This window comes from Hemicordylus capensis, chromosome 3 (genome assembly GCF_027244095.1).
Source record: "Hemicordylus capensis ecotype Gifberg chromosome 3, rHemCap1.1.pri, whole genome shotgun sequence".
Classification (NCBI taxonomy): domain Eukaryota; kingdom Metazoa; phylum Chordata; class Lepidosauria; order Squamata; family Cordylidae; genus Hemicordylus; species Hemicordylus capensis.
This window is the reverse complement of record NC_069659.1, coordinates 260,780,366-260,807,064: the sequence shown is the minus strand read 5'-3', so window position 1 is coordinate 260,807,064 and position 26,699 is coordinate 260,780,366. Positions and strand designations below refer to the sequence as shown.

Sequence of the window (26,699 nt, the reverse complement as noted above, 5' to 3'; positions counted from 1 at the left end):
CAAAGCTATACGAATTAGGATATATATAGATTGAGTGGGCAGGATCCAGAGTAAGTTAGTCATGACTAAGCCCCATTGAAATTAATGGGACTTTAATTAATCATGACTAATTTACCTCGTTAATTTCAATGGTGTTGAAATTTGTTTGGATGCTGCCCACTATCTATATCAGGGCTGCACAACTTCAGCCCCCCTGCAGATATTGTCCTACAACTCCCATCATCCCTGACTCTTGGCCACTGTGAGTGGGAATAATGGGAGTTGTAGTCCAACAACAGCTGCAGGACCAAATTTATGTAGCCCTGTTGTAGACCCAGGCCCCAGTAATGACAGGACATGTAAGATTGGAAGAACTATGGCCACTTATATTAATTAAATTTACAATTAACCTGCAATGAGGATCATACTAAATAGAGTGTGGGTACACCCATGTGGGTCAGCCTCATAAGGAGGACTGCCTACAGCAGGGTGAAGGACTGGGTGTTGATTCAGCCCAGCTCCAGGTCTGGACATCCTCACCACCGCGAGGTTTTATCCCCACTGAGGGGAGGCCAGCCTGCCCCACCCCACACAGGCCACAAAACACTGAGTGGTGGGCCTAGGGGCAGATCCCAGCCCAAGGGCAGAAAAACCTACAAGGGCTGTTCCTTGACTTCCTACTCACCTTAATCGGTCCTCCAGTCAAACACCAATATGAAACAACCTACCTCAACCCATACTCACCTGCAAAGTGACTGAACAGCCTAAACAATGAAACTCTACTAGGAGAATCAGTGAGAAGTAGGTGAAAAAAGGCCACCCCTAAAGCCAATTGGGTGTGACCCAAAAAATTCCTACTTGGCCCCCAAAAGGCGACTAGATAAACCTCACTGAAATGAGATGGGCGGGTGGGTGCCTTGCCCCAAAGCAACTGAGCTTGAGCAAAAGGCAGCCGGCCGCTTATGCAGCCGTTCCCCCACTCCCATTGGCGAGCCACCATAATGTACCCGGGGACAAAATGGCGGCCCCCATGCCCATTGATGGGGCCAGCCACGCAACTCTGCCCCCTGTTTTACTGTGAAGCACAGCAGCAGGGAGCAGTTATCTATATGAAGCTACTGGTGGAGACTGGAGATTTGGCATGAACTGTAATCAATATGCTGTGTGTGTGTATTTTTCAGAAACAGTCTTGATTTTGAAATAGTCTCTGGGGAACTTCCATGTATGGGTGTAAAAGAAGACAGGGGTGATAATGGTGGGCAGCCTGTATAACCTAAAGGAGGTGGAAGTACCTTTTTTGCAAAGGATTTAATACCTGGCATGCTTCTAGGTACCATAATACAAAAAGTATATTATTTAGCTGAAAAGGGGACAGAAAAGAGCACCCAAAATAATCAGGGGGCCTAGAAGATGTGGAAAGATTATATCATCTGATACTTTTGAGTTTAGAAAAGAGTGACTGACGCAGTAATAGGATAGAGGGTTATAAAATCACGGGTGAAGAAAATGAATAGAAAGAAGTTTACCTCCCTCTCTCATAATACTAGAATGAAAATGATTAGCAGGAGATTCAAGATGGACAAAAGGATATACTTTTTCTTTTGTATGACAAAGGGAAATACTTCTTCATACACAGCACAAAATTCATTTAAAGAATTTGCTCCTACCAAATGTGGTGATGACCAGTAGCTTTTAGATAAATTGATGATGGCCAGTAGCGGACTGGAGAAATTAATGGAGGACAAGTCTATCAATGGTTACTTGTCATGACGACTATATACCATCTCTGGATTCAGAGACAATGTTCATCTGAATAATGGTTACTGCGCAATTTGCCAACATGTCCTGCTTCTGGGTTACTAGAATCAACTAGTTGGCCACTGTGAGAAACAGCATATTTGGCTAGATGATCCTTTGGTTTGATCTAGCAGCCCTAGTCTTATAGTCTTATCTTAGTTTTCTTACTATCAGACAGGAGCAGGAAGAGACAGGAGCAATATGTAATATGGAATAGGCCTCCACACCTTGATAACCTGACCAAATTTCCTTTGGAGCCAGCGTGGTGTAGTGGTTAGAGTGCTGGACTAAGACTGGGGAGACCCGAGTTCAAATCTCTATCCAGCCATGAGACTTGCTGGGTGACTCTGGGCCAGTCACTTCTCTCTCAGCCTAACCTACTTCACAGGGTTGTTGTGAGGAGAAACTCAAGTATGTAGTACACCGCTCTGGGCTCCTTGGAGGAAGAGCAGGTTATAAAATCAAATAAATAAATAAAATAAATAGATAGATAGATACAGTAGATAGCCATTTGTAGGTCTGTCAGCTACAACAATTTCAAACTGCTTTTTCTTCTTAAATGAAAACACATGAACATATCATGCACATGCCCATTTTCACTGATGGGGCAGAGGGCTGGCAGGGAGGCAGGCCCTTGCCTGCCTCTCCGGCGCACACGATCTCCGGACCGATACAGGTTCTACCGCTCACCACGGCACACGAGCAGCACTGCAGTAATAGTCAGAACAGGGAACTGGAGGAGGAAGTCCTCCAGCATCCCTCAATGCACTTCACCAGGAGCATGGTGCATTGAGAGATCCTCCCTCAGCCCAGGCTCTTGCTGCACAGTTCTCTGTACGTGCTGTAGCCCGTGCGCACACACAACCCCAAACCCAGGTTAAAGCTTGGAGTAAATTTCCAGGCTTGGGGCCGAGTCAGTGCCGAGATCGGGCTCGATCCCGCTGGTGCACATAGGCAGTCCAAGCCTGGGCTTGGCTGCCCGTGTGAATAGATTCATCACCTTTATCAGCCCACAGTGTATCTAAAAAACCTGCAGATCATAAAGTTATATATTCATACAATGATCCTAGTTTTGTGACTTCATTCATCTATTTTAACCTTTGGTTCTGATAGGAATATACAGTTATTTCAGTAACTGAAAAGGCTTTAAGCAGTGAGGGTGTGTGTGTGTGTGTGTGTGTGATTCCTGCTCTAAGAAGTGCTTCAGGCTTGTGAGTGAAAAGACACTGGAACTACATCATAATTCACCACGGGCTGCTTATTCATTTCAACATCTCACCTACATCTGCTGTGGATGACAGCTACGAAGGTTTGCTGGCTTAAATGTGGCTGACACCAGCTTTGTTAAATAACAAACCACGAGCAGCAGCAGAGAAAGACAGCAGGTTCTGTGCTATTATCACTGAGTGTTGCTTTTTTTCTTTCTTTCACTTTTTCCTCCTCTCTCAGGAGACAAAGGAACTCAGAAGATTGGAACTGAAACTGCTTATGCATGAAATATGGTTTAGCCACATTTGAAAGGCTGCTTAACATGCTATTCAGTTAGAGACAAAAATAAAAACCGAGTTCATTTCTCTTTGTGAACAAAATACTGTGTTACTGCTACTGCTTTCAGTCAAACCAAGTCATTACAATGAAAATGAACTGTTTGTGACTCCAGCTCAAGCTCAACATGCTAACGATTTGGAGAAATGAAAAGGCTATTTAAATGGAACAGGGGTTCTCAACCTTGAGTTCCCCAGATGTTGTTGGGCTACAACTCCCATCATCTCCAGCCACAACAGCCAAAGGACATTGTGGCTAAGGATGATGGGAATTGTAGTCTAACAATATCTGGGGATCCAAGGTTGAGAACCCCTCACCTCTTGCTTGTGGGCTTCCCAGAGGCATCTGACGGGCCACTAAGGATGCTAAGCTAGACAGGCCTTGGGCTTGATGCTGCAGGGCTGTTCTTATGACATAGAATGGCATAGGGCAGGGTTTCTTGGGTCTGCAGATGTTGTTGGACTATAACTCCCATCATCCTCAGCCACAAAGGCCATGTCTGGGGATGATAGGAGTTGTAGTACAACAACATCTGGAGACCCAAGTTTAAGAAACCCTGGCATAGGGGATACATGGTGGATTCAGAGTCTAAGATGACAACAGTCTGTCTGAGTAAAGGAAAATGAGCTGTATGTGCATTGAGTATGAATCTATATTGGGAGAGAGGCCTCTGAAGCAACAGAAGATGACAATATAACTGCCAAGGAAAAGGGAATTAGTCTTATCAGCTATGGATGTGAGAGTTGTCATCTTCTTTGTCACTCTCCTTTATCTAGGATAAGTGCAGAAAGCAAGCCTTCAGAAGAAAGCCTCTATTAAATCAAACTATTGCCCCCGAGGCTTCCATTTTATCATTTAGACACTTTCCACTCAAAATGAGTTGCTGATACTGAACCCAACCTGCCCGAGCCAATCTGCACATTTCTCCAGCTTTCTTCCTCCCAGACAATTTTCTTGACTGCTACTATCCTTTACCTTAGGTACAGGGAAACATTCCATGCGTGGTAGTGGCTAGCATAAACTGCTGTTGTTGAAATGCTCCTTTATTATTCCCCAAATGGCCTTTTGTTTCTGCTTTATCATCAGGATAATGATGTAGTTACTTTTTCATGCTGACAAGATTATTTTATCAGCAATGTGGCCAGAAACTTGCCAAGAAGATCCACTGAAACTTGGGTGTCGTCATAGGTGGGCTAAGAGAGGGGAGACTGATGTTTTTCAACATGCAGCCTTAGCTTTTGCCACTATACATTTTCAGGTCCCAGAGACTGGAAAGAAAAAATGGTAGCCTAAGCAATACATGTCAATAGCCACCAATGTTATTGCTCATGGGTATAATCAGCGAAGACCTTCCCTTTCAAGTCCAAAATGAGCCTGGCACCATGCTGTGAATGATTTCATTTAGTACATTTATATCTCACCTTTCTTCCACTGTACAATTCAGGGTAGTATACATGGGGTTTTCACACAGTCTGCTATTAGAACAAGACCAAATTAGCTCCAAAAAGGTGGCTGTATATCCTCAGACCACACCCTGGGACCTAGATACTGTTCACTTTGAAATACCTGCTGCAGCTGGAGGATAGGAGGCTGCCTGTGCAAACAAAATTGTCTTGCAGCTTGAATAGTAACCGTGCTGTGGTGGGAACTGTGGGTTCCCCCCTCAATCTGTCTTAAGAGAGGAAGTGACAGCACTTCCCAATAACAAGAATACCATCTGAAATTAGAACAGTGGCATGAAGCCCTTGCTGCATAATAGCATCTTAAGCAGATATGACAAATGATGTATGGTGAAAGATGTGAACATATAGCTTAAAGGGATATTGCTGGAACAACAAAATCCCTCTGCAGAATATTTATAAAGGCAATGCCCATTCAAAATATTTTCAAGAAGCACCATCCAGTTTTGCACCAGCAATTAGTGCAATGGAAGAAAACTGGAATTGATTGGAAGCAGAAAAGGATTAGGCTTAGCTACTTTATTGCATTTGTGTAGAACTATTAGCATTCTAACCATTCCTCAGTTCCTTCATATCTCCCAGGACTGAGCATGCTAGAAAGAAGGAAACATCTTTTTTTAGTTTTAATGTATTAATTTTCCACCCTGCACCTTGGGATAGGGCAAGACAGATTTTTAAAAATAAAAATAAAAATGCATAAATAGATAAAAAGGCTGCTTCCAAATGAGCCCCAATTATTTAAGTATTCGTTTTCTATTTATAAAATAGCAATTCAAAACGATGCAAGGCATACAATTAGATCAAATGGTTGATATACAAAATAAAAACAATTCAAACATAAAAAGAAATATATTACAATTCAGCAGCAACGATCAAATAAAACCATCCACCCAACCCTAGGGAAACATTTCTTAAACAGACAGTTTTTAACTAAATTATGAAGAAATGATATTTTAAACTAAATGATAAGAATGTTGGAATGTAGGACCTAGGAGATACTATTCTGTATACCACCAAGGTCATCCAAAGAGCCCATAGAGGTGAACTAGCTAAATTCTGCAGGTATGTTCAGTTCTCAGTCATGAATATTTATGACTCTACTAACCAAACAGCTTGGACATTTATTTTCCAACTCCTTGAGAAAAAATATTTGACCCAATAACCAGCAGCCCCTTCCTTATGGAAATGAAGTGATCTTGCTTAAATACCTTAAATGTGTACAGAGAAAGACAAAGACAGATATGTCTTTCATGACTAAGCAGATGTTTCTGCAGTGCATGTGAGCTACATAAACAAGGTGCTGGAGTACAATTCTAAGTTGTATAAAAACTCTATATTGATTAATTTGTTATTTTAGTTGTTATAGGAACCAGGTAGTACACATGTTTTTCAAGAAAAATACACATTTCAAAATCAAAAACTGGATTTAAATCCATTATTTAACTGGTCTTTTTTCTTGGGTTATTTTAATCATTATTTAAATCAATGGATCAAATCACCTTGATTTAAAATAATACATTCTGCGGCTTACATTAGGTACTCCATTTGCAATGCAAACCAATATGGGCCTAAATGTGATGTTGTAATTTCTATCTTTTTTTCCTAAACAGAAGTGGCAGAAGCCCCAATCAGGATCAAGACTGTTGCATAAGTGGAAGAAATATGTAACTCTTTTCCTCATCACCACAGTCCTGATGAAAACTGCTACTCTTCCCAAAGCTGCTATTAGCCCCAGGAAGTAAGCTCCGATTGGTACCTATGAGAGTTTCTGTTTCATGAAATAAAACTCATTAATTTCAGTGTGTTTAAGCGTGACTTAAGATAAGTCACATAAGATCAGGATACAACATTTTGGCTTGGACAATGTCTTGTGAGAGGAAGATACATGTATTCTTGTCTCACGAATAATCTGCTACGACAAGGCCTGTTGAAGTGAATGCAGTGAGGTCATTCACACAATCAGAAACTGTGTTCTACCCAGGTTTGGGAACTGTGTATGCTCCCGATTAGTTGTGAGCAAGGTTGGTTGTGTGGAAGCAAGGTTAGAGGAAAATCTGGGTAGAAGTGATTGTGAGGAAGCAAGGTAGGAGACAAATCTTTTCCTCCTTCCTTGCTTTCACACAATCACTTACTTCTACCCAGATTACTTCTTCCTTGCTTCCCCACACAACCAAAAATTGGGAACATACACAGCTCCCAAACTCGAGTAGAACACAGTTTTTGAGATTGTTCTCACAAGCAGCCAAGCCTGGGCTTGGTCACCTGTGAGAACTGCCAGGATCCGCACAGATCCTGGTGGTGCTGTGGCACTAAACTCAGTGCCACAGTCTGGATCTTAGCTGAGGTTAAGGGCGTAAACCCTTGGCTCTGGGATTGTGTATCAGCACTAGCTGCTTGCAGCTCACGCTGACACAGAGACAGGTGCCTAGAGCACCCATCCCCTGGGGGAATCCCCCAGTACACTGCGCTTAGCACGCAGTGCACTGTGGGATTTATGGAGGCCAGGACAATGAGTCCCCAGCCTTTGTGCCGCAGGAAGCAGCGTGGAGAGTCATCTGTGTTGCTCCCCACAGTGCTGGTCGTGTGGGCCCGTGGCTTGTGCTCTACTTAGGCTGTGAGCGGTCGTCTGTGGGGAAGTAAGTTGAATCCTGCCTTCCTCACCACCCTCCCGACTCCATGCGCAGTCATATGAACAGCCCCATTAATTGTGTGAATGACCTCAGTAAGTGGCTTTTGCCTACAGAGATGTTTGAGAACTGGAACCAGCCAATAGAGATCTGATGTCTGAGTGGATTAATCCACTGGCCATACTTCCAGGTCCAAAGTCATTTTCAGCTTTGATAACATAAATTTTGCTTGAGCATTAAAGAGAATGTTATTATATATACAATTAGCACCATTGAGTTCTAGATGCAGTACCTTTCCAGAGTTATTGACTGCCTTTTTTCTGGGTGCCTGCCTTTCTTTAGGTGGAGAGATGCTGTATCATTTCTGAAGGACTAGCAACTTGGGGGAAAACCACAGTAGTTTATGGGTACAATTTTAATCTTCTTTCACAATTCAGTATCATAGCAAATTGAATTTAGGGTAGCAATAAGATTCTCCTCTCCTGGTGCTAGTTTTTTTAAAAGTTGGCATCAGTGAATATTTTTATTTGTTAATTCCACGCCCATCCCCCAAGCTTTTTTCTGACCAACCGAAAATTACCTTCAATTTGCTGCTGCAGTAAAACTCATATTTATTTTTTGTTTATTTATTAAAATATTTTTATACCACCCAAAACTTGCGTCTCTGGACAGGGGGAGGGGGGACTGATCCCACACAGCATTGAACTAGGTAGTCACATATAGTGGCTTCCTCTGCTACTGTGCCTTGAAATACTTGTGTAGCTATTCAGTGGAGATCACTAGTACACTGCCAGCAGAAGCCATACCTGCAAATCTCTCCCAGGCATGTAGTATTTAAGTACACAGAAGCATGTCTGAAGCAAATCCATTTGGAATGGCAGCAACATAAACCCAGGAAAAGATCTATAATTTCAGTTTCACTTCTGCAGCTTTAAAATTGCCACTTGCTCTTTAACATAATCATAAATATAAATGAGTTCTTTGCCTGATATAGCGCAAATTTTATCGACTGTGTTTCTTAACCACAGAAAAATAAGACCTTATAATTAAAACACTCACCCAGCTTTAACTATTGCAACGCAAATGTGCAGCTATAATGCTTTTATGGTTGCTTTTTAATACATAATGTATGATCCTTCTGCTCAAGTCTCCTCTATGATCATTCTCTGTGATATAATTTATATAAATTAATTTATTTCAACTCCTCTTAAATTATGGCTTTTTCAATATTTTGAAATAGGAGTGGAGTTTGGGCAACATATTATTCATGGGAATGGGGGTGGAATTCATAAATGGAAATATTCACTGATGATGGAATACTTGCCATCTTAAAAACAGATGAATTAATTTTATGTACAACTGAGGAACAAGCAGATAAAGCAAAGGAAATATGGGTGTATTTTATAACCATTACTAATTTATAATCATTAAAATAATCAAATTAAATTATTTTTTAAACTTAAAAACAACAACTGACTAGCACCAGAAGAGAAGAATTATGGTATGTTGCTACCATACATTTTATTGGCTATGGCATGGAATTGTAAAGGATAGGATTTAAACAGTACCTATACTCCACTGTGGCTTTCCCAGTGTTGCCAATTTTTCAGAAATAAAACAGCATTGCTCCACCAGAAAAAGGCAGTCAGTCACGCAGTACAGATGTTTCTTTACCAACCGTTTATCATACAGCTCAAGTGAGGCACCTGCATTTAATTTGCTTCCTCTTCTTGTATTTTAAGATGCACAGAGCATAAGGAAACCAGCAGTTTGTGCTTTCCATCGTCCCCTTTGTTTATATAAAAGATATGACTTCTAATTGTGGAATTAATTTAATGGTGGTAATTAGATGATGCTACTGAAAGCCACCTAATGGCACAGCGGGGAAATGACTTGATTAGCAAGCCAGAGGTTGCCAGTTCGAATCCCCACTGGTATGTTTCCCAGACTATGGGAAACACCTATATCGAGCAGCAGCGATATAGGAAGGTGCTGAAAGGTCTCTGCTAGTAAGGTCTCATATTGTGAGGGAGAAGGCAAAGGTAACCCCCTCCTGTATTCTACCAAAGACAACCACAGGGCTCTGTGGGCGCCAGGAGTCAAAACCGACTCTGTGGCACACTTTACTGATATAGAAAAAGCATACCAGTATGTCTGCTTTCTTGCCTCAAAACATATATTATACATGTAGTGGTGTTTCATTAGAATATTTTTTTAAATGAGAGCAGAAGAGGCCCAGTGAATGGTGTCAGAGTCCTTGATCCTGCAGCATTGCTTAAACCAAGCAGGTGCTGCCACTACAAGCAGGATATAAATATAATAAAGTGAGAGCACAACATTTTCAGAACAAAGTACAACAGAACAAAAACTCTGGCTTGCACATCAATGGGGCCCTGTGTTTGTCTTCAATATAGATGTTGGCTGACATCCAGACTAATTTACTCATGAGTAGTCCCATAAAAATTAATGGGACAATTTCATCATTACTATCTTGGAATTAATTTCAGTGAGACTAATCATGAATAATTTAGTCTGGCTGTCAACCATTATTCTGGCTGTCTATAAGGATAACATCTCCTTTACTAGGGTCCCTGTTGGGTATCAGACCATAGTGAATATGGGGACCAGTGATAGACTGGGACTTCTGTTGGTGTACCGATTGCCCCGCTGCCCAACGGAATCCCTTACTGAGCTCGCGGACTTGGTTGTGGGACTTGCGTTGGAGTCTCACAGACTTCTGGTACTGGGGGACTTCAATGTTCGTTTCAGGACCAATTTGTCTGGGGCAGCTCAGGAGTTCATAGAGGCCATGACAACTATGGGCCTATCCCAAGTGGTCTCTGGATCGACGCATATTGCAGGTCACACACTTGATTTGGTCTTTTATTCTGATTAGGGTGGTGTTCCATGGGTGGGGACTCCTATGATATCCCCATTGTCATGGACGGATCACCATCTGGTTAAGGTAGGAATTACAACCACCTCCGCAGGGGCGAGGGGCCTATTAGAATCGTCCACCTGAAGAGGTTATTGGATCTGGTAGGATTCCAAGAAGCCTTGAAGGGAGTCAATGTTGGCTCTGCTGGTGATCCTGTTGATGCCCTGGTTGAGAATTGGAACAACTTGCTCATCAGGGCAGTAGACACGATTGCTCCTAAGCGTCCCCTCCAACCCACTTCAAAATTGGCCCCTTGTTATACAGAAGACCTACGGGGGCTGAAGCGGCAAGGTAGGTGACTGGAGCACAAATGGAGAAAGACTTGACTCGAATCTGACAGATTACAACATGGAGCACATCTAAAGACCTATGCTCAGGCAATACGTGCGGCAAAGAAGCGGGTCTATTGAGTTCACGTCCGGTGGAGTTGTTCAGGGTTGTCAGGGGACTAGTATCTGCCCCCGCCCTTGAACCAGAATTTGGAATAATCAGTTACCCACTGTGATGTGTTTAAAGAATTTTTCACAGATAAAATCTTTCGGATTCAGGCCAACTTAGATGGAGACTCCACAATTAATTTGATGTCTGAACTGGAGGTGATTCGACTGGATCAGTTTCAGTTTGTGACTCCTGAGGATGTGGACAAGCTGCTTGGGGTGATGAGGCCTACCACTTATTCTCTTGACCCTTGTCCAACATGGCTTGTTCTATCTAGCAGGGAGGCTGTTGAAGGCGGCCTGGTGGAAATCATAAATGCTTCTCTGCGGGAGGGCAGGATGCCTCCTTGTCTTAAGGAGACAATTATTAGACCTCTTCTAAAGAAGCCTGCATTAGATCCCTCAGAGTTGAGCAATTATAGGCCTGTTTCCAATCTCCCATGGTTGGGCAAGGTGAATGAGAGGGTGGTGACCTCTCAGCTCCATGAGGTCTTGGAGGAAACTGATTATCTAGACCCATTTCAAACTTGTTTTCGGGCGGGCTATGGGGTGAAGACTGCCTTGGTCAGCCTGATGGATGATCTCCAATCGGCAATTGACTGAGGAAGTGTGACTCTGTTGGTACTTTTGGATCTCTCGGCGGCTTTTGATACTATCAACCATAGTATGCTTCTGGAACATCTGAGAGTGTTGGTGGGAGGCGCTGTTTTACAGTGGTTCCGCTCCTACCTCTCGGACAGATTCTAGATGGTGTCGATTGGAGATTGTTGCTCTTCAAGATCTGAGCTTAAGTATGGTGTTCCTCAAGGCTCCATACTTTCTCCAATGCTTTTTAACATCTACATGAAAATGCTGGGAAAGATCATCAGGGGATTTGGAGCTAGATGTTACCAGTACGCTGATGACACCCAGATCTACTTTCTCCATCTCACCCTCTTCGGGAGTTGGCATATCCTCCCTAAATGCCTGTCTGGAAGCAGTAATGGGCTGGATGAGGGAGAATAAACTGAAGCTGAATCCAGATAAGATGGAGGCAGGTACTTATTGTTTGGGGTCAGAACTCTAGAGATTATCTTGATCTGCCTGTTCTAGATGGGGTCACACTTCCCCAAAAGGAACAGGTTCGCAGTCTGGGAGTACTTCTGGATTCACACCTCTCCCTGGTTCTCAGGTTGAGGCGGTGGCCAGGGGTGCTTTTTATCAGCTTCGGCTGATACACCAGCTGCACCCATTTCTCGAGATCAGTGACTTCAAAACTGTGGTACATTTGTTGGTAACCTCCAGACTTGACTTCTATAATGCGCTCTATGTGGGGCTGCCTTTGTATGTAGTCCAGAAACTTCAGTTGGTTCAGAATGAGGCAGCCAGGTTGGTCTCTGGGTCATCTCGGAAAGACCACGTTACTCCTCTGTTGATGGAGCTACACTGGCTGCCAATAGGTTTCCGGACAAGATACAAAGTGCTAGTTATAACTTACAAAGCCCTAAACGGCTTAGGCCCTGGGTATTTAAGAGAATGTCTTCTTTGCTATGTGCGCCACCGCCCATTGAGGTCACTTGAGGAGGTCCGTCTCCAGCTGCCACCAACTTGTTTGGTGGCTACACAGAGACGGGCCTTCTCAGCTGCTGCCCCAAGATTGTGGAATGCCCTCCCTACTAAGATACGAGCCTCCCCATCTCTGGCAATTTTTAAGAAACTTCTGAAAACACATCTCTTCAAACAAGCTTTCTCAGCTTTTAAAAACTTGTTTTTAAATTGTTTTGGCTATTTAATTGGTGTTTTATGATGTTTTAATTGTTAATTATTTTGTGCAGTTTTATCATTTCTGTTATAATTGTTAATTTATTTTAATGGTGTTTTAATGTAAACCACCCTGAGCCTTTTGGAAGGGCGGTATAAATTTTTTAATAATAAATAAATACATAAACCACTCAGATTATCTCATATTAAAAAATCCCTAACTAAAAACATTTTAGTAGAAATAAACATGGATTTTTCTCTCCGATGCTCTAATTCTTTGTTTGATATTTTAGTTGTACATCCTTAAATCCTGGAGACAACAGGAGAGAACCATTTACAACCCTTCCTCTGCCCTTCCACTCCAGTAATAATAACTTACTTACAGGTATAAATTATGTGGCTTAGAATGGTCATGAAGCTGACCAGAGGGTAGGCAACCCTGGTCTTATTCCTAAGTGGCACCCAGGACCTGATACAAGATGTAGTGCTGTTGAACAAACTGGAAACAATGACAAAGTGCTATGAAATTCGATATATGTAAGCAGGAAATTGCCAAGCAAGCCCAGCACAGTCACATTTGAGTTCAAAAGGGGAAACTACTTTAAAATGAGGGGGGTACTTAAAAGAGGATTGAACAGGAAAGTCAAGAGGGTCAAAACTTTTTGAAATGCTTTGAAATCATTTAAACTACAACAGAAGCTCAGCTAGAAAGTGTACCACAGGCTAGGGAAGGTACTACGAAGACCTTATATTGAATAAGACCACTTGCACATCCAGTCTCGTATTGCCTATGCCTAGCATTGGCTCTACAGGCTAATAGACAGAGTTCTCTTCCACACCTACTCTCTGAGGTCTTTTAACAGGGGGCCAAATGTAGGACCTCCTATGCAAGGCTAATGCTCTGTCACTGAGCTACAGTTCCTCCTCTCAATAACTTAATCTTTTCTGAGTGGAGCTCCATAAGGGAGTGGACAAATGCAACTAAAGTTGGCAAGGTTCACCCCTGCTTAACAGGCCCTTGTACTTAACAGGAGCCAGCATGCACATAAAATAAACTTGGAAAAAGACTTCACATTCAATACATTTGAGAAACACTACCTAATAACCGTGTGTGAAATTTGTATTTAAATAATTTAAGTTTATCTTTCCGGGCTTGGCCACAACCCCAGAAGAGACACTTTGGTTTAGAAGACAAGGAGGCTGTTCTCATGTGCAGGTGCCTCTTTGCCCAGTTAGCAGGTTAATCCCTGCTAACTGAGCAAAGAGACACCTTTTTAATGTGGAGATTATCTTTATTTAGCTGGGGGGGGGGGTAACTGGCCCTATCCACCCCCAGCACAGTATTTCCAGTGACTGTTGCTCGTATCTATCTTATGTTTCTTTTTAGATTGTGAGCCCTTTGAGGACAGGGATCCATCATATTTATTTATTATTTCTCTATGTAAACCGCTTTGGAAACTTTTGTTGAATAGTGGTATATAAATATTTGCAGGGGCGTAGCAAGGTTGGAGTGGGCCCAGAGACAAGATGATTTTAAAATGCTCCCCTCACTGAAGTGTGTGTGTGTGTGTGTGTGTGTGTATTTATAGTGTATATATAGATATAGTGTGTGTGTGTGTGTGTGTGTGTGTGTGTGTGTGTGTGTGTGTGTATAAAATCTATGTGCCACAACAGAACATCATCCTAAATTATTTTTTTAAAGGTTTTGTAAATTGTGGAGAATGCAAGTCATTTAATGGTACTAGAGAATGACGTGCTGTTCTGGTAGCTCCATGTCTTAACACTCACATCAATTCTGGAGGATGAATACAACTGATGAAAGCCCAAGCGGGTGCGCGGCTGGGGGAGTCAGTCATGTGACATGCCTCTGCCCCCCCCCGGCAGTGGACCCCCAGACAACTGTCTCCCCTTGCCCTATTATAGTTACACCCCTGAATATTTGTTGTTGTTGTTGTCACCCTAACCTAGACTAGGGAAGCCCAGCCTGGGTTAGGCTGCATCTGAGAACTGCTGGGATTGGGCTTGATCCCAGTGGGGCAGCACTACCTAGTCCAACTTTTCGACCTGGTTCTTAGCCCAGGTTGAAGGCTCAAGCGAGCCCTTAAACTGGGCTCTGGGATCATGTGTTTGCTGGGCTATGTTCAGCCCCAGTGGACACAGAGATGGGTGCCTAGATCACCCATCTCTTGGAGGAATCACCTAATGCACTATGCTTGTTGCATGGTTCATTGTGGCATATCCAGAGGCTGGGACACATCATCCCAGTCTCCAGAGTGCCACACCACGCAGATCATCGGGGAGCACAGTCCTCCACACTCCCAGAAACAAGCCATCTTTGTCTGGAGGGAAGATAAGCTTAACCAGCCTTCCACGCCGCCCACCCGCTGCCCCATCCACCCAGTAGTGTGAATGGCCCCAAGCTCTTTCTAGATGCTTCCTCTGATGACTTGCAATAAAATGATCAGACTCTTTACTTTCCCCCCCACAAATAATTTGTTAGGCCTTACCACAAATCAAAGAAATGATGCAGAAGAAACAAGGTCATTCAGCTGGCTGAAGGTGCTAGACTTCCAGTAACATCGGAGGACCCTGTACAAACTAAGACTATTATTTTTATACCCCTTCTATGGTCATATCCGCTTACATTCTTTTCATTGGACCACTCACCTAGTCACGAGCATTTTCCATGATTAGCCTGTGTAAAATTGTTGTGAACTGTTCTCACTGCATGTTCACCCTTCCAGGCTAAAATATCTGTCAGTCTCACATAGTCAAACACAAGTTTAAACATGTTTTAAACCCAAAGACTAAGAGAATCTGCATAGCAAATCTTGGTATTATTTCATTTGGATTCGTAAGGGGTGATGGGAACTAGTAAAATGCCGCCTTTTACTTAGAGTGTGATGGCAGGAATACATTTTGTAGAATTCGCTATACTACCTCAATCTCTTAAAGCAAGTTCTTGAACTCTCATATTTGAACAGTCAAAACAACTAATGCTCTGGTTACCCACATTTGGTAGTATCCTCTCATGCAAACAGTTTACTCAAGTTGAAACTAACTGAAGGTTGGGCTAGTCCTTCAATGTATTCAGCATCACAAACAGTTATTTTGTGTGCATGCAAGATTCACACAGACCCACCAGAAAAAGCAATACTTAATACAGCACAAATAGTATCATAACTGCAAGCAATATAGCCAAGTATTAAAAAGCAAAACAAAACCCCATTCCAATCCAAAACCAGGTCTTAGATTTTGTCTCCAGAACCAGGTCTTAGATTTTGTAGGTTTCTTCACCATGGTCAAGTGACTTGAGTAATCAAAAAAGGCCAACATTGTCTCTTATGCAACTGAAATGGCAACAAAATGCCTGGACCTATACAAATAAGTTATTAACATTAATGATTGTATGCCAGATGAAGGAGGTGTAGAAAGACACAACCAAGACATACAAGCTGGTTCTGAAAAGCAACAAAACAACAACAAAACCCTGTTACTGACTCCAGTAAGTAAGCAGGTCAAGAATAGGTCTGCTTAGGGGAGGAAAGAGAAGGTAGAAGAGCCTGGTGAGCTGCCCTCCATTCAGCTCCCATCAGTGGCGTAACTAGGGAAAACGGTGCCCAGGGCAAGCACTGGAATTGCGCCCCCTTGCCGCACCCCCCCGCCACCCGCCCAACATACATCTGACTGACACACATGTTTCAGAAAACTTTTTTTTAAAAAATTTAAAAAATTACAAAAATTACCAATATCATACATGTGGTCAAGCTCCTATTTACCACTTCAGATTTATTTTTTAAAACTATCCAAATTGTGGGGCTATCATTAATTTGTTTGGATAGCTCAGGTTAAAATGCTGGAAAACGACAAATTTGAGTATGCTGGGGCTCATGAAATCCCCAAATATTATGCGGAGTTGTACTTGGAAAAACTAAAAGAAGTGCCTGTCTAATTCTCTGCTATGCATTGTAGCATCACGATTACATAAGTTTTAAAAATAAATGGAGAATTTGACTTTTCCCAGATACTCTGAAAATAATTAAAGGATATGCAGAGTAAACTGTGTCACTGCTTGGAATATATTCTAGTATTTCAGAAAGACAGTAAAAATGAGAGAAAGAGCAAGAAACTCCCAGTGGGCCTTAATACTAAGGATTTCACATTGATTCAAAGACAAACTGACCATTAATAGCCATATTATTAAGACATCACATTTAACTCACTTATCAGAAGAAGCAAAGTAAGAGCAAATGGATACAATCTTAGCTCATAAACTTCAGCTCAGTATTCACAAGCCCTTATTCTCTGTACATAGTGCCAATCTGAATATGTGTACAGTGACATATTATATTAATTTTTTTAAAAAAAATTACCTGTAGCCCTTCGGGGGACATCTTAAAGGCTGTGGGGGTCTGCAAAGTTTCCCCCTCCTCCCACTGGCCTCTAGGGCCTCACAGGCACCATTTGAGCATGTGCGGTGGTCATTTTTAAAAATATATATATATATTTAAAAATGGCCGCTGAAAACAAAGTGGCCACTGTGCATGCTCAAATGGCCTCTGCGAGGCGTGGCATGCCCTAGGGCCTCACAGAGGCCATTTGAGCATGCCCAGTGGCCATTTTGCTTTTGGTGGCCATTTTTTAAAAATTATTTAATTTTAAGAAATTGCACCCCCCTTCAAGTGGTGCCCGGGGCACATGCCCCCCCTGACCCCCTATAGATACGCCCCTGGCTCCCATGGTCCAATTTGGGGCGGCTTCTCCCTTTCCCAGCTGCCACCAAATTCCTCAGGCAATGGGTATTGTTACCACAGGGTCCCTGAAGAACCATTCTGTTCCAAGAGGAGGAGAACGAAAGAGAATCTATTTACAAGTGCAGGAGAGAAAGACCTGGTTTTACACACACACACACACACACACACACACACACACACACACACACACTGTGTGTGTGTGTGTGTGTGTGTGTGTGTGTGTGTGTGTGTGTGTGTAAAACTTGGCTTTGATGTTCCATTGTATTTTATTTAATGATGGTTACAGTTTCAGTAATTTTGTGTAAACTGCTTTGTGAAGCTTATCTGGAAAACAGTATATAAATACTTTAAATAAATAAATAAGCTCAAAAGGATGGTTAATGATCAGAGACCTGGAAGTTACAAAAGGCAAGAAGATTTCCTTCAGAAAATGGAAATATTGTCCAAATGAGCATAGCAAAAAGTATCACAAACTCTGGTAAAACACATGGAAATTAACAATCAGGCAAATAAAACTTTAAGAAGCATATTGTTACTGTTTGGAATTCTGAATACAGTTCTGGTTGCTCAGAATTGCTCAAAGTCTTTAGCCTATTCACACGTTATGTTCAATGCACATACAATCTGCGTATGGTGTACACACATCCAGTTATCCACTTATTTATGCTCAAGGCATGTATGATAGAACACTTCCTATCTGTTCCCTACATTTGAGGGGGCCTCTACTTGGGACTTTTAACATGATTGCATGTATAGTCTTTCATTAAAAAAAACACCACAGACACCTTTGCACATGTATAATGTAATGCCTGGATAGGACTACTGTAGAACTGGAAAAGGAACAGAACTGGGTGACTAAAATGATCAGGGAGCTGAGCACCCTGCTTATAAGGAAAGATTAAACAGTTTGGGGCTGAGAAACAAGACAACTGGGGTGACATGATATAGCTTCAGAAGCATAAGCACTGTGTGGACAAATCAGATAGTAAGAAGTTTACTTCTGTGTCTCATAATACTTGAGGTCATCCACTCAAACTGAATGGCAGGAGATTCAGGATAGACAGAGAAAAATACTTCACCACACACTTCACAATTGTATACATAATTTGCTGCCACCGGATGTGGTGACAGCCACTAGCTTAGATGGCTTTCAAAGGAGATTATACAAATTCAGGAAGGAGGAGAGATCTGGCCATTGGGCATAATAGCTATGTAGAACCTCCATGTTTCAGAAGCAAACAATCACTGAATATTGGTTGCTGGGGACAGCAAAAGGGGAGAGCTAACCCTCTTGTATTCTACCAAAGACAACCATAGGGCTATGTGGTCGCCAGAATGTGGTCGACACCAACTCAACGGCGCACTTTACCTTTACTACTCTTGCTTGAACTTCCGAGAAGCATCTAGGGAAAATTACCTTGGACTTGAAAGATCTTTGGTTTGGTCTACCAGGGCTCTCCTGATGTTCTTAAATACATCATAAAATGTCACTGAGATTAGAAGGGACTGGCAACATCAGTGTTCACCCCTGCCTGCCATCACACTCCTGGTATTCAGAAGGATTAGCCCTCAGCCTTCATTAATGTAAAACTGAAAACAAAAATGCTTTTCATCACTAAATTGCCGGGAGTTTCAAAAAAATTCAATTTAATGTAGAATGAGTCAGTGAGTACCACTTTGAGTATTTTTTTGCTGAAAAGCACTCAAATTCTATAAATATGGTTAATATATTATATTAAATTATTATATGATTATAATAATAATCATATAATAACGTCAACTCACCTTAGTTCATTATCTTTGGTTAACCAAGGTGAGTTGACCTTATTATATTATCTACATATTTAATACGCTTAGCCGGCATGTGTGTCCTGAATTTGGCGGTGGAACTTTCACAAGAACTCTTGGCATTGGGCGAGTTTGGAAAAAAATGGCGGTGAATAGTGGTGGTGGGCTGCAAAACGGCCTGAGGAGGCAGCGGCAGAGGTGGGAGGCCTGGCTGTCCCAGGTAATGGGGATGCGGTGGCAGGACGGCAGGCTTGGCCTTCCTGAGTAAGGGGGAGGTGGTGGCAAAGCCTAGCCTGGCCTGGCCACCGGGGGTGGGAGGCAGTGGCGGGATGGCAGGCCAGGCCCTCTCAGGTAAGGGAGAGGTGGCGGCAGCAGCTGCATTGGGGCGGCTGCTTTGGGGAGGCGGTGGCGGACCCGGCTGCAATGGAGAGGCAGCGGCAGCCCTGGCCGCAGCGGGTAGGCAGCAGCAGCAGCGAGGAGATGGTGGCGGGCCCAGCCGCCAGAGTGAGGAGGCAGCTGGGCCGCCAGGCCAGAAACCAAGGTGGAGGTGGAGAAGTGGGCCAGGTGGGGGGAAGGCAGGAGTCAGCGGGATGGACTGGCCCTGGCTTGGGCAGCACTGTAGGGGTTGAGTGGGGAGCGGGTGGTGGGGCAAAGCCCCCACGCATGTTGCAGCCTGGAACGGGAGGGAAACGGGTGGCGGGCAGCCCCGGCGCCTGTTGGAGGCCAGGGCAGGAGAGAAACGGGCAGTGGGGCTTTTCTGTTCACCGCCTGGGAGCAGGAATGGTGGAGGAGGGGTCATTTTTGGCCGCCCGCCGCAGCTCTGTGCAGGTGGTGGGGGGAGGGGAGAGGAATGGAAGGGGGGAGGGCAAGAGAGCGTGGGGCTGGAGGGAGTGGGGGGAGAAGAGACCGGGCAGGAGGGAGAGGGAGGGGGAAACAGCCGGCCCCAAGGAGCGCACAGATGCTCTGTGCAGAGTCAGCTAGTTATTATTATTATTATTATTATTGCTCCATGCTTCCTGAGAAACTGTCATGACCCAGGATCCTCAACACCACCAGCACTCCAATTGGGGAATACAGAGGAGTGCTCAGGAGATAAGGCACAGTGAGAACAACCTAAGATACAGACCCTGGGTGACCACTTGACACTGAGAAACCCCCCTGCCCCCCCCACACATAATCAGAAAACGGGACCAAGAAGCCCCACCATGACCTGTGAACATAGCCCTGCCTTTGTCCTCAGACTTGGAGGAGTCCCCTGTGGACCTTCCACTTTTAGCGGACGTACCCAGTGTTGCTGGAACCAGAGCTTAAAATATCAGACAAGGCCCCTTTCAGAAAAAGAGCTAAGGAAAGGGGTGGAGCCAATTCACCTGCCAGGGCAGCAGCTATTTACAAAAAGCAGGAATCTGCTGCAAGAAAGAAGTTGCCAGAGCAACCTTCTTCTGTGTTGCATTGCCCCGCTCAGCCAGGAGTGGCTGAGTTTCTGGCTTGGCACTTGGAGCTGTCCTAAGTCTGGTGCACTTTTGGATCCCTGTGTGGGTGGAGACCTGGCCTGGCTTGGAGACGAAACTGAGGAAGAGCTGATGTTTTCTATCAATCCTAGCTAAAAGATCTACCAATTATGTTCCACTGTGGCCAAATTGTTACTTTGAATCATAATGTGGTACATGTTCATTTAAAAAAATCTTCATTATAGGAGAACGTTATGACACTTCACAGCTATGTCTTCATGTCCAAAACCATCATGTAACTTCACCCTGTAACCTGAGATAGGAACTAGCTGCCAATGCTTTTACCTGGTGTGTGTGTGGGGTGGGGGGAAGCAATGGACCTGAGAAACATTTTTTAAAAAATAAAGAATCTGGCACCTCTGCCTGATAAGAAAGTGCTATCTCATCTGAAAATCTGCTCAGTGCTCACCAGACTTCCACAACTATAAAGAGTCTGGATAACCCATATTTGCCACCAATTGAACCAATATGAGGTATAAGAAGGGAATAGGAAAACACTAAAGAGTCAGGGTGTGGCTACTTCCACACACGTACATGTCTACATCTGCCAAAAGCAGGCATGTAACCCCAGCTAAAGTCCTGCCGGGTGCACATTAAGAATGAGCCACTACTCATCTCAAGAGTGTGCCTCCGAGAGTGGAGGCAGCTGACACCTTCCCCAGGAAGTGTTCTTCACACCTAGCCTAGTGCAAAGCAGTGCCAGGTTCCTCCCCATCACAGCTCTCTTGCAAAACAAACAAACAAAAAACCCCTCAGCCTTTTCCATCCACTTTCCCCAACAGCACTACCAGAAGCAACTTCAAACTGATTAGACAAACTAGGAAGGAAGACCTTGCCTGTGCTATCTGCTTCTGGTGCTATAAATGTTGCTGTAAGGAGGCAGAAGTGGATAATACCGCACAGCAAAGCATCACCATTCCAGTTGGAGCAAAAAGACAGCAGCAAAACAAATTTATTTTCACATAGTTTCTGCAAAAATAGGGTCATTCCTATATGCTTAGCCTTTTTCTAAAAAAATGAGGTACTCAGTTACACTGGTTACCAATTTGCTTCCAGGCCCAATTAAAGTTGCTGGTTTTAGCCTTTAACACTCTGCACAGCCTGGGGCTTTCCGAACGTAAGAACCACCTCTCCCTAAGGAGCCCAATCATCAACTGAGGTCTAGTCAACAGGCTTTGTTGTCCATTCCATCCTTACAGCAGTCAAGGAAAGAAATGCAGGAGCAGAACTTTCCCAGTTACAGCTACCAAACTATGGAACCTCCTTCCTAAAATGGTTAGAAGAGCTTCCTCTTTATTGAGCTTTCCTTTCAGAGAGAATGCCACATTTACCTCATTCCATCAAGCCTTTGATTCAGCTGGTCTTTTTTCCTTACCAGCAGTTGTTTACCCTATGGTGGTTGAACTGTTTTTGCGTATTTTATATTCTTTTTTGTTATTTACTATTTTATTTTTGATGTTATTTTTAGTGTTCTAAACCAGTTGCAGCTGTCAGAAAAAGTGGTATAAAAGAACTTAAAATACTAAATTAAACCATGATAATGAAGTGAAGACAGATTATATTTTCTCTTATTATATTATATAAATATTTGCATCCAGCATAATTTTTTCTTCTCTCGCTTTTATAAAGCTCACTAAAACCATTACAACACAGAAAGGATTCTTTCTGACGCAGGTAGGAGGACTCAGGAAATAGTGCCAGGAAAAGTATGCATACTCCTTAATAAAAGTCTCATTAAATACAGTTCAAATAATTCCAAGTAGTAAGCAAATAGTTTGCTCAGAAACAGACATTTACGGAATCACACCCAAAGAACCTGAGGCAAAGCTGCTGAAATCAAATTCTCAATGACAAATTCCAAATTAAAAGGGGTTTTTTAATTATCAAAAGATGGGAGTAGCACTTTCTATCTTTGGCTCTTTCTTGTTCTAGTGCTGAAGTGTTATGATTGCTACCTACATAGACTAGGAAAGAATTGAAAAGAAGATCAAGCACTGCAAACAGAGCTCAGCAAACAGAATTGCATCTCTTGGGTTGTACCACACCACCTTCCAAACCAGAATGAGCACACAGAGAGAAATTGTCTAAACTAGAGCTGGTTGATCAGAATTATTCCCTATCATGTATTTGTTGAAATGGACCCGGCCAACTTTAATGTGTTTCCAGTAAACCATATGGCTAATCTAAAGGAAGCAGAAGATGCATTCAGAGCCAGACATTAGAGAGCACAATATTGGGGTACCATTAAAGGGCAGCAAACTGTTGATTACTTCGTTTCTTGACATATTTTTACAACCATGGCTGGAGGCATCATTTGATTTTTATGCCTCGGGCACCAAAACGTCTTCATCATCTGTTTCAGGTCTGGTAAACTTGGGAGCTGAGACAGGATCAACAAGATTTACTAAATGCGTCTTCCACATCCTAGATATCAGCCATGAGGTTTATAATGAAAGAAGTCGGATTGGCAGCTATCTTTTTAGATGAAGTTGTAAGTCAGATTTAGGCTGGGTTCCAACAAAATAATATTATAATTTTCACATGGGAATAGGCCTTTCGAGCCCTCTCTCAACAATTTTGTCTTACCTCATCTACATTAAGGTCTCATCTTCAATATGTGTAGAAAAGCTTTGAGTCTGCATTCTGAGCACATCCCAGTGTATAGACATTCACAGACAGTACAAGAAGTTGTTTAGCCTTTAAAAAAAAATCTGTATCTAGTGTGGAGACAAAATGGGAAACAAAACTCCCAAACATGGGTGATATATCCAAAATCTATAGGACCTTCAGACAACAGTCCTCAGCTAGCCAGACACACAACTGACACAAGATAGCTGGTTAGCATGCTTCTGACTCATCAGAAGTGGACAGCTGCTTTTCCAGGGACTCTTGTGCTAACATCTGAGCACTATGGCCCAGTTCAGACATCACATTAAACCATGGTTTAATCAGTTTTGTATGATGACTGTGGTTTGCAAGCCTTGGGCTGACAAAATCTTCCCTCCCTTCAATTGTGTGAAGGAATTTTCTATTTCTGTTGGTAGTTTAGAAAAGGCCAGGATTTGTTGCAATCTCAAAACTGGTAACTTTCAGCTTGTTTTAACAACATTTTGGGCTGGTTCACACAATACTCCCTAGCCTGCATGATTAAAAGGGAAAAACAAGTGTGCACCCATTGTGACATTCCCAAGGATGCCCTCACAACCACTTGGTGCACTCCTTTATCATGTGGCATGGGGCCTGTTCATCCAAATGGCAACTCTTCATGCACTTCAAATACTAGTTTAAACCAAATTGGCCATTTTTGAACAAGAAAGGATACACAACTCACATTCAATTTCAGTTTCATATTTTGGCTTGTTTGGAAGCTGTGGTTAGAAGAAGCTGGGATTTGCCAAGTTCAATTGTTACAAATCTTGGTTTCCTCTCTATTAATGTGCAAAGAGTGAGAGCACAAGCCCAAAAATCACACTAAATCATGATTAAACCATGGTTTAGCATAACGTCTGAACCAGACCTAGAACTCTAAGCTATGGGTTGCTCCCATCAGACATGCTTGTTTAGTAAAATATAGAATAAGTTTCTGATAGGAGCACCTATAATTATAGCTCCGCATACTGAACATTCAAAACGAAAAAAATCTTTAAAATGTACCCAATTCCAACTCTTCCCAATTAGAGGAGTCTCACTAACTTGAATGTCACTACTTTGGGAAAAGTTGTTTGAGGGATACAGGCATTATTTTCTCTTACTATTTTCAGAGGAGATAGCTATTAATATGGTTTTTAATCTTTCCTTCACTTCATCCTTTAGATACAGAATATACAGAGCATTGCCCAAATGTTATATTAAACCAGTTTCTCTCCGTGACCCTCCTACCACTACATTCATATCTCTTTTGACTGGAGAAATGTAATATTGACTGCCTAGGAGCATAAAGGAAAAATTCTGTTCCACAACAGGAACCATTTATTCACACATGATTCAAGGGCCACTCAAACAAGGCATACAAAATTGTCCTTGCTCAAGGCTGAATGTATCCATCCCTTCTATCCCTTTTTCCATCAAAGTGAAGACCAGAAACAAACTTCCCTTTTCTTACTATCACCATGAGCTTTAGTATTTCTAAATTGCATTAACAGACAAACAGTGCCTGTCCTCTCCCCTGTTTGGACCACTTTTGTCTGTGTAATATAGTATGTGAACAAATGGCATAGGAACATGGTCAGCAGTGAGATTTGGCATCTTAGCGTCCTAGAGAAGGTCAGTCTTACATCGGGCTAAAATTGTTACTAGGATGTGCGACCCTCAGTAACATATTCATGGCAGAGAAAAGGACTTTTGATGAGAGGGAAGAGAAGAGAAAAATCATATCTCCCATTCCCCTCTGCCCACACAGTGTTGCAAGCAAAGAGCTACATGTCAGCCATTTTCTCCCAAGGCGCCTGGATTTTTCAGGCGCTGGATTTCCATTCCGTATTTTAAAGTGACATGCTTCAACATTGTCTATAACCAATGCTAGAGCAACAGTGACAGAGGGACTGAAATAAAACAGACCCTAAAAAGGAAACAATACTTTCCTTGAAAGGATAACAAGTTAATGATAGCCTCCCAGTAGTAATTAACATAAAATGAACAACAATAACTTCTGTAAGGCTTATGGTTATGAGATGTCTAAAAGCAACAAGACTATCTGCATAGACAGTAAAGCCCACAGATCAAAGAAGACAGCTCATGAGCAAAGAAAGCAATTTACAGATGATTAATTTAGGGTAGGTATTCCTATCAGATGACTTTGATTTAACAGAAGCACACCTCATTTTTGCTTCATTTTTTATTCACATGTTTTAATCAAACTAAAGTGTGCAAAGTATTCTTGTGTACACTGTGGTTAATCTGTGGAGTGTGAGAACAAAACAGGAGTAGTGTGGGTGTGTGTCAGTGCATGTGAGACAAAGAGCTTCTACAAAAGTGTCTGACCTGTCTCGTCTCTTCCTTGAGGCAAGATGGCATAGCTGGCAGGGCCAAATAAGCTTTCCCATGCCTTATGTAGCTGGAATTGGACATGAGTCACCATTCCCAATTTGCCTCAGTCTACGCTCTGATAGTCATGGTGGCCGAGGCTACCACCTAGCCTGATATAAACCAAATGTCAGTAACTCAACATCTCTCTCAAGGACAACACTGTATATTCTAAAGATAGACTAGCTTTATTAGTTTCTAAATTTTCTGCCTCCAGTGATAGCCAAGTGGATAATTAGTTCTCAAGATACTCTGTCTCTCCTGTCTGAGAAGACAAGAAAGACGGCCAAGCTCTCTCTCTCTCCAGTCCCCAGATGTACCATGTGGCACTTTATTTCTCAGCTTCCCACTGGCCCAAATCCAACCCAAACCTGAAAGGATGTATTTGTCTCAATCCTTTGCACAAGCAAGAACACAACTAATCTAATCGGAAATAGCCTAGCAGTCTGAAATTCATTGTGGCTGTCAGGACTGAACCTATCTGGGCAAGTTTCAACAATGACTTGGCTGGTTAATCTGGGCCAGTTGGAAGCCAAAGTGAAAAAAGCACTGGGAAAGATGCTCAGAATTATAAAGCAAAACAAAAATAATGCCAATGGGATTTGCTCTTCTTGACTGGGCATGACAAAGACAATTGCACGGGGTGGGGGGTGGGGAGGTGCCATGGTCAGCAAAGTAAGATTACGTTCCCTTGGAAACAGGACACATTGGCAAATAGAGAGCAGTATTAGTGTAGCTCAAATGCATAAAGCTTTGCAGAAATTTAGTTGCAAAACAAGCTTATTAGGCGTGGACCCACCATACTCTTTGATCAACTGATTTGGTATTCTTTGTTTCTTGTTTTATTCTTTACAGGGAGCATAAGGAGAACAGACTGTTTCTCTCACTTCTTGACTTTGAAGCCTGTACCTTTCATGGGGAGGTGAGGCGGGGGAGAGAATAAAAAATACTTTATATTTTTTCTCATCTCAGATGACTTTCCTGTCTGGAAGCTTGAGAAATGTCTCTCTCCATACAATTTCTCAGCTCCCATTAATACTAATGAGCGTAATGCCTGTGAATGGTGGGAACAGATTCTTTGTCTGTAAAGTACCAGCTTTT

At 42.6% G+C, this 26,699-nt stretch overlaps 2 protein-coding genes across 8 annotated transcripts in view; one reads left to right on the top strand and one right to left on the bottom strand.

Annotated features, from left to right (window-relative positions):
- LHPP (phospholysine phosphohistidine inorganic pyrophosphate phosphatase) overlaps positions 1 to 6,574 on the top strand; it is a 302,212-nt gene extending 295,638 nt beyond the window's left edge. The window contains exon 8 of the mRNA XM_053306394.1: positions 6,392 to 6,574. Coding sequence (XP_053162369.1) covers positions 6,392 to 6,449 — 58 coding nt within the window. The 3' untranslated portion in view covers positions 6,450 to 6,574. The remainder of the gene's footprint in view (positions 1 to 6,391) is intronic.
- Positions 1 to 26,699, bottom strand: part of FAM53B (family with sequence similarity 53 member B) — a 165,790-nt gene that overhangs the window by 87,861 nt on the left and 51,230 nt on the right. The gene's annotated exons all lie outside the window — the stretch shown is intronic.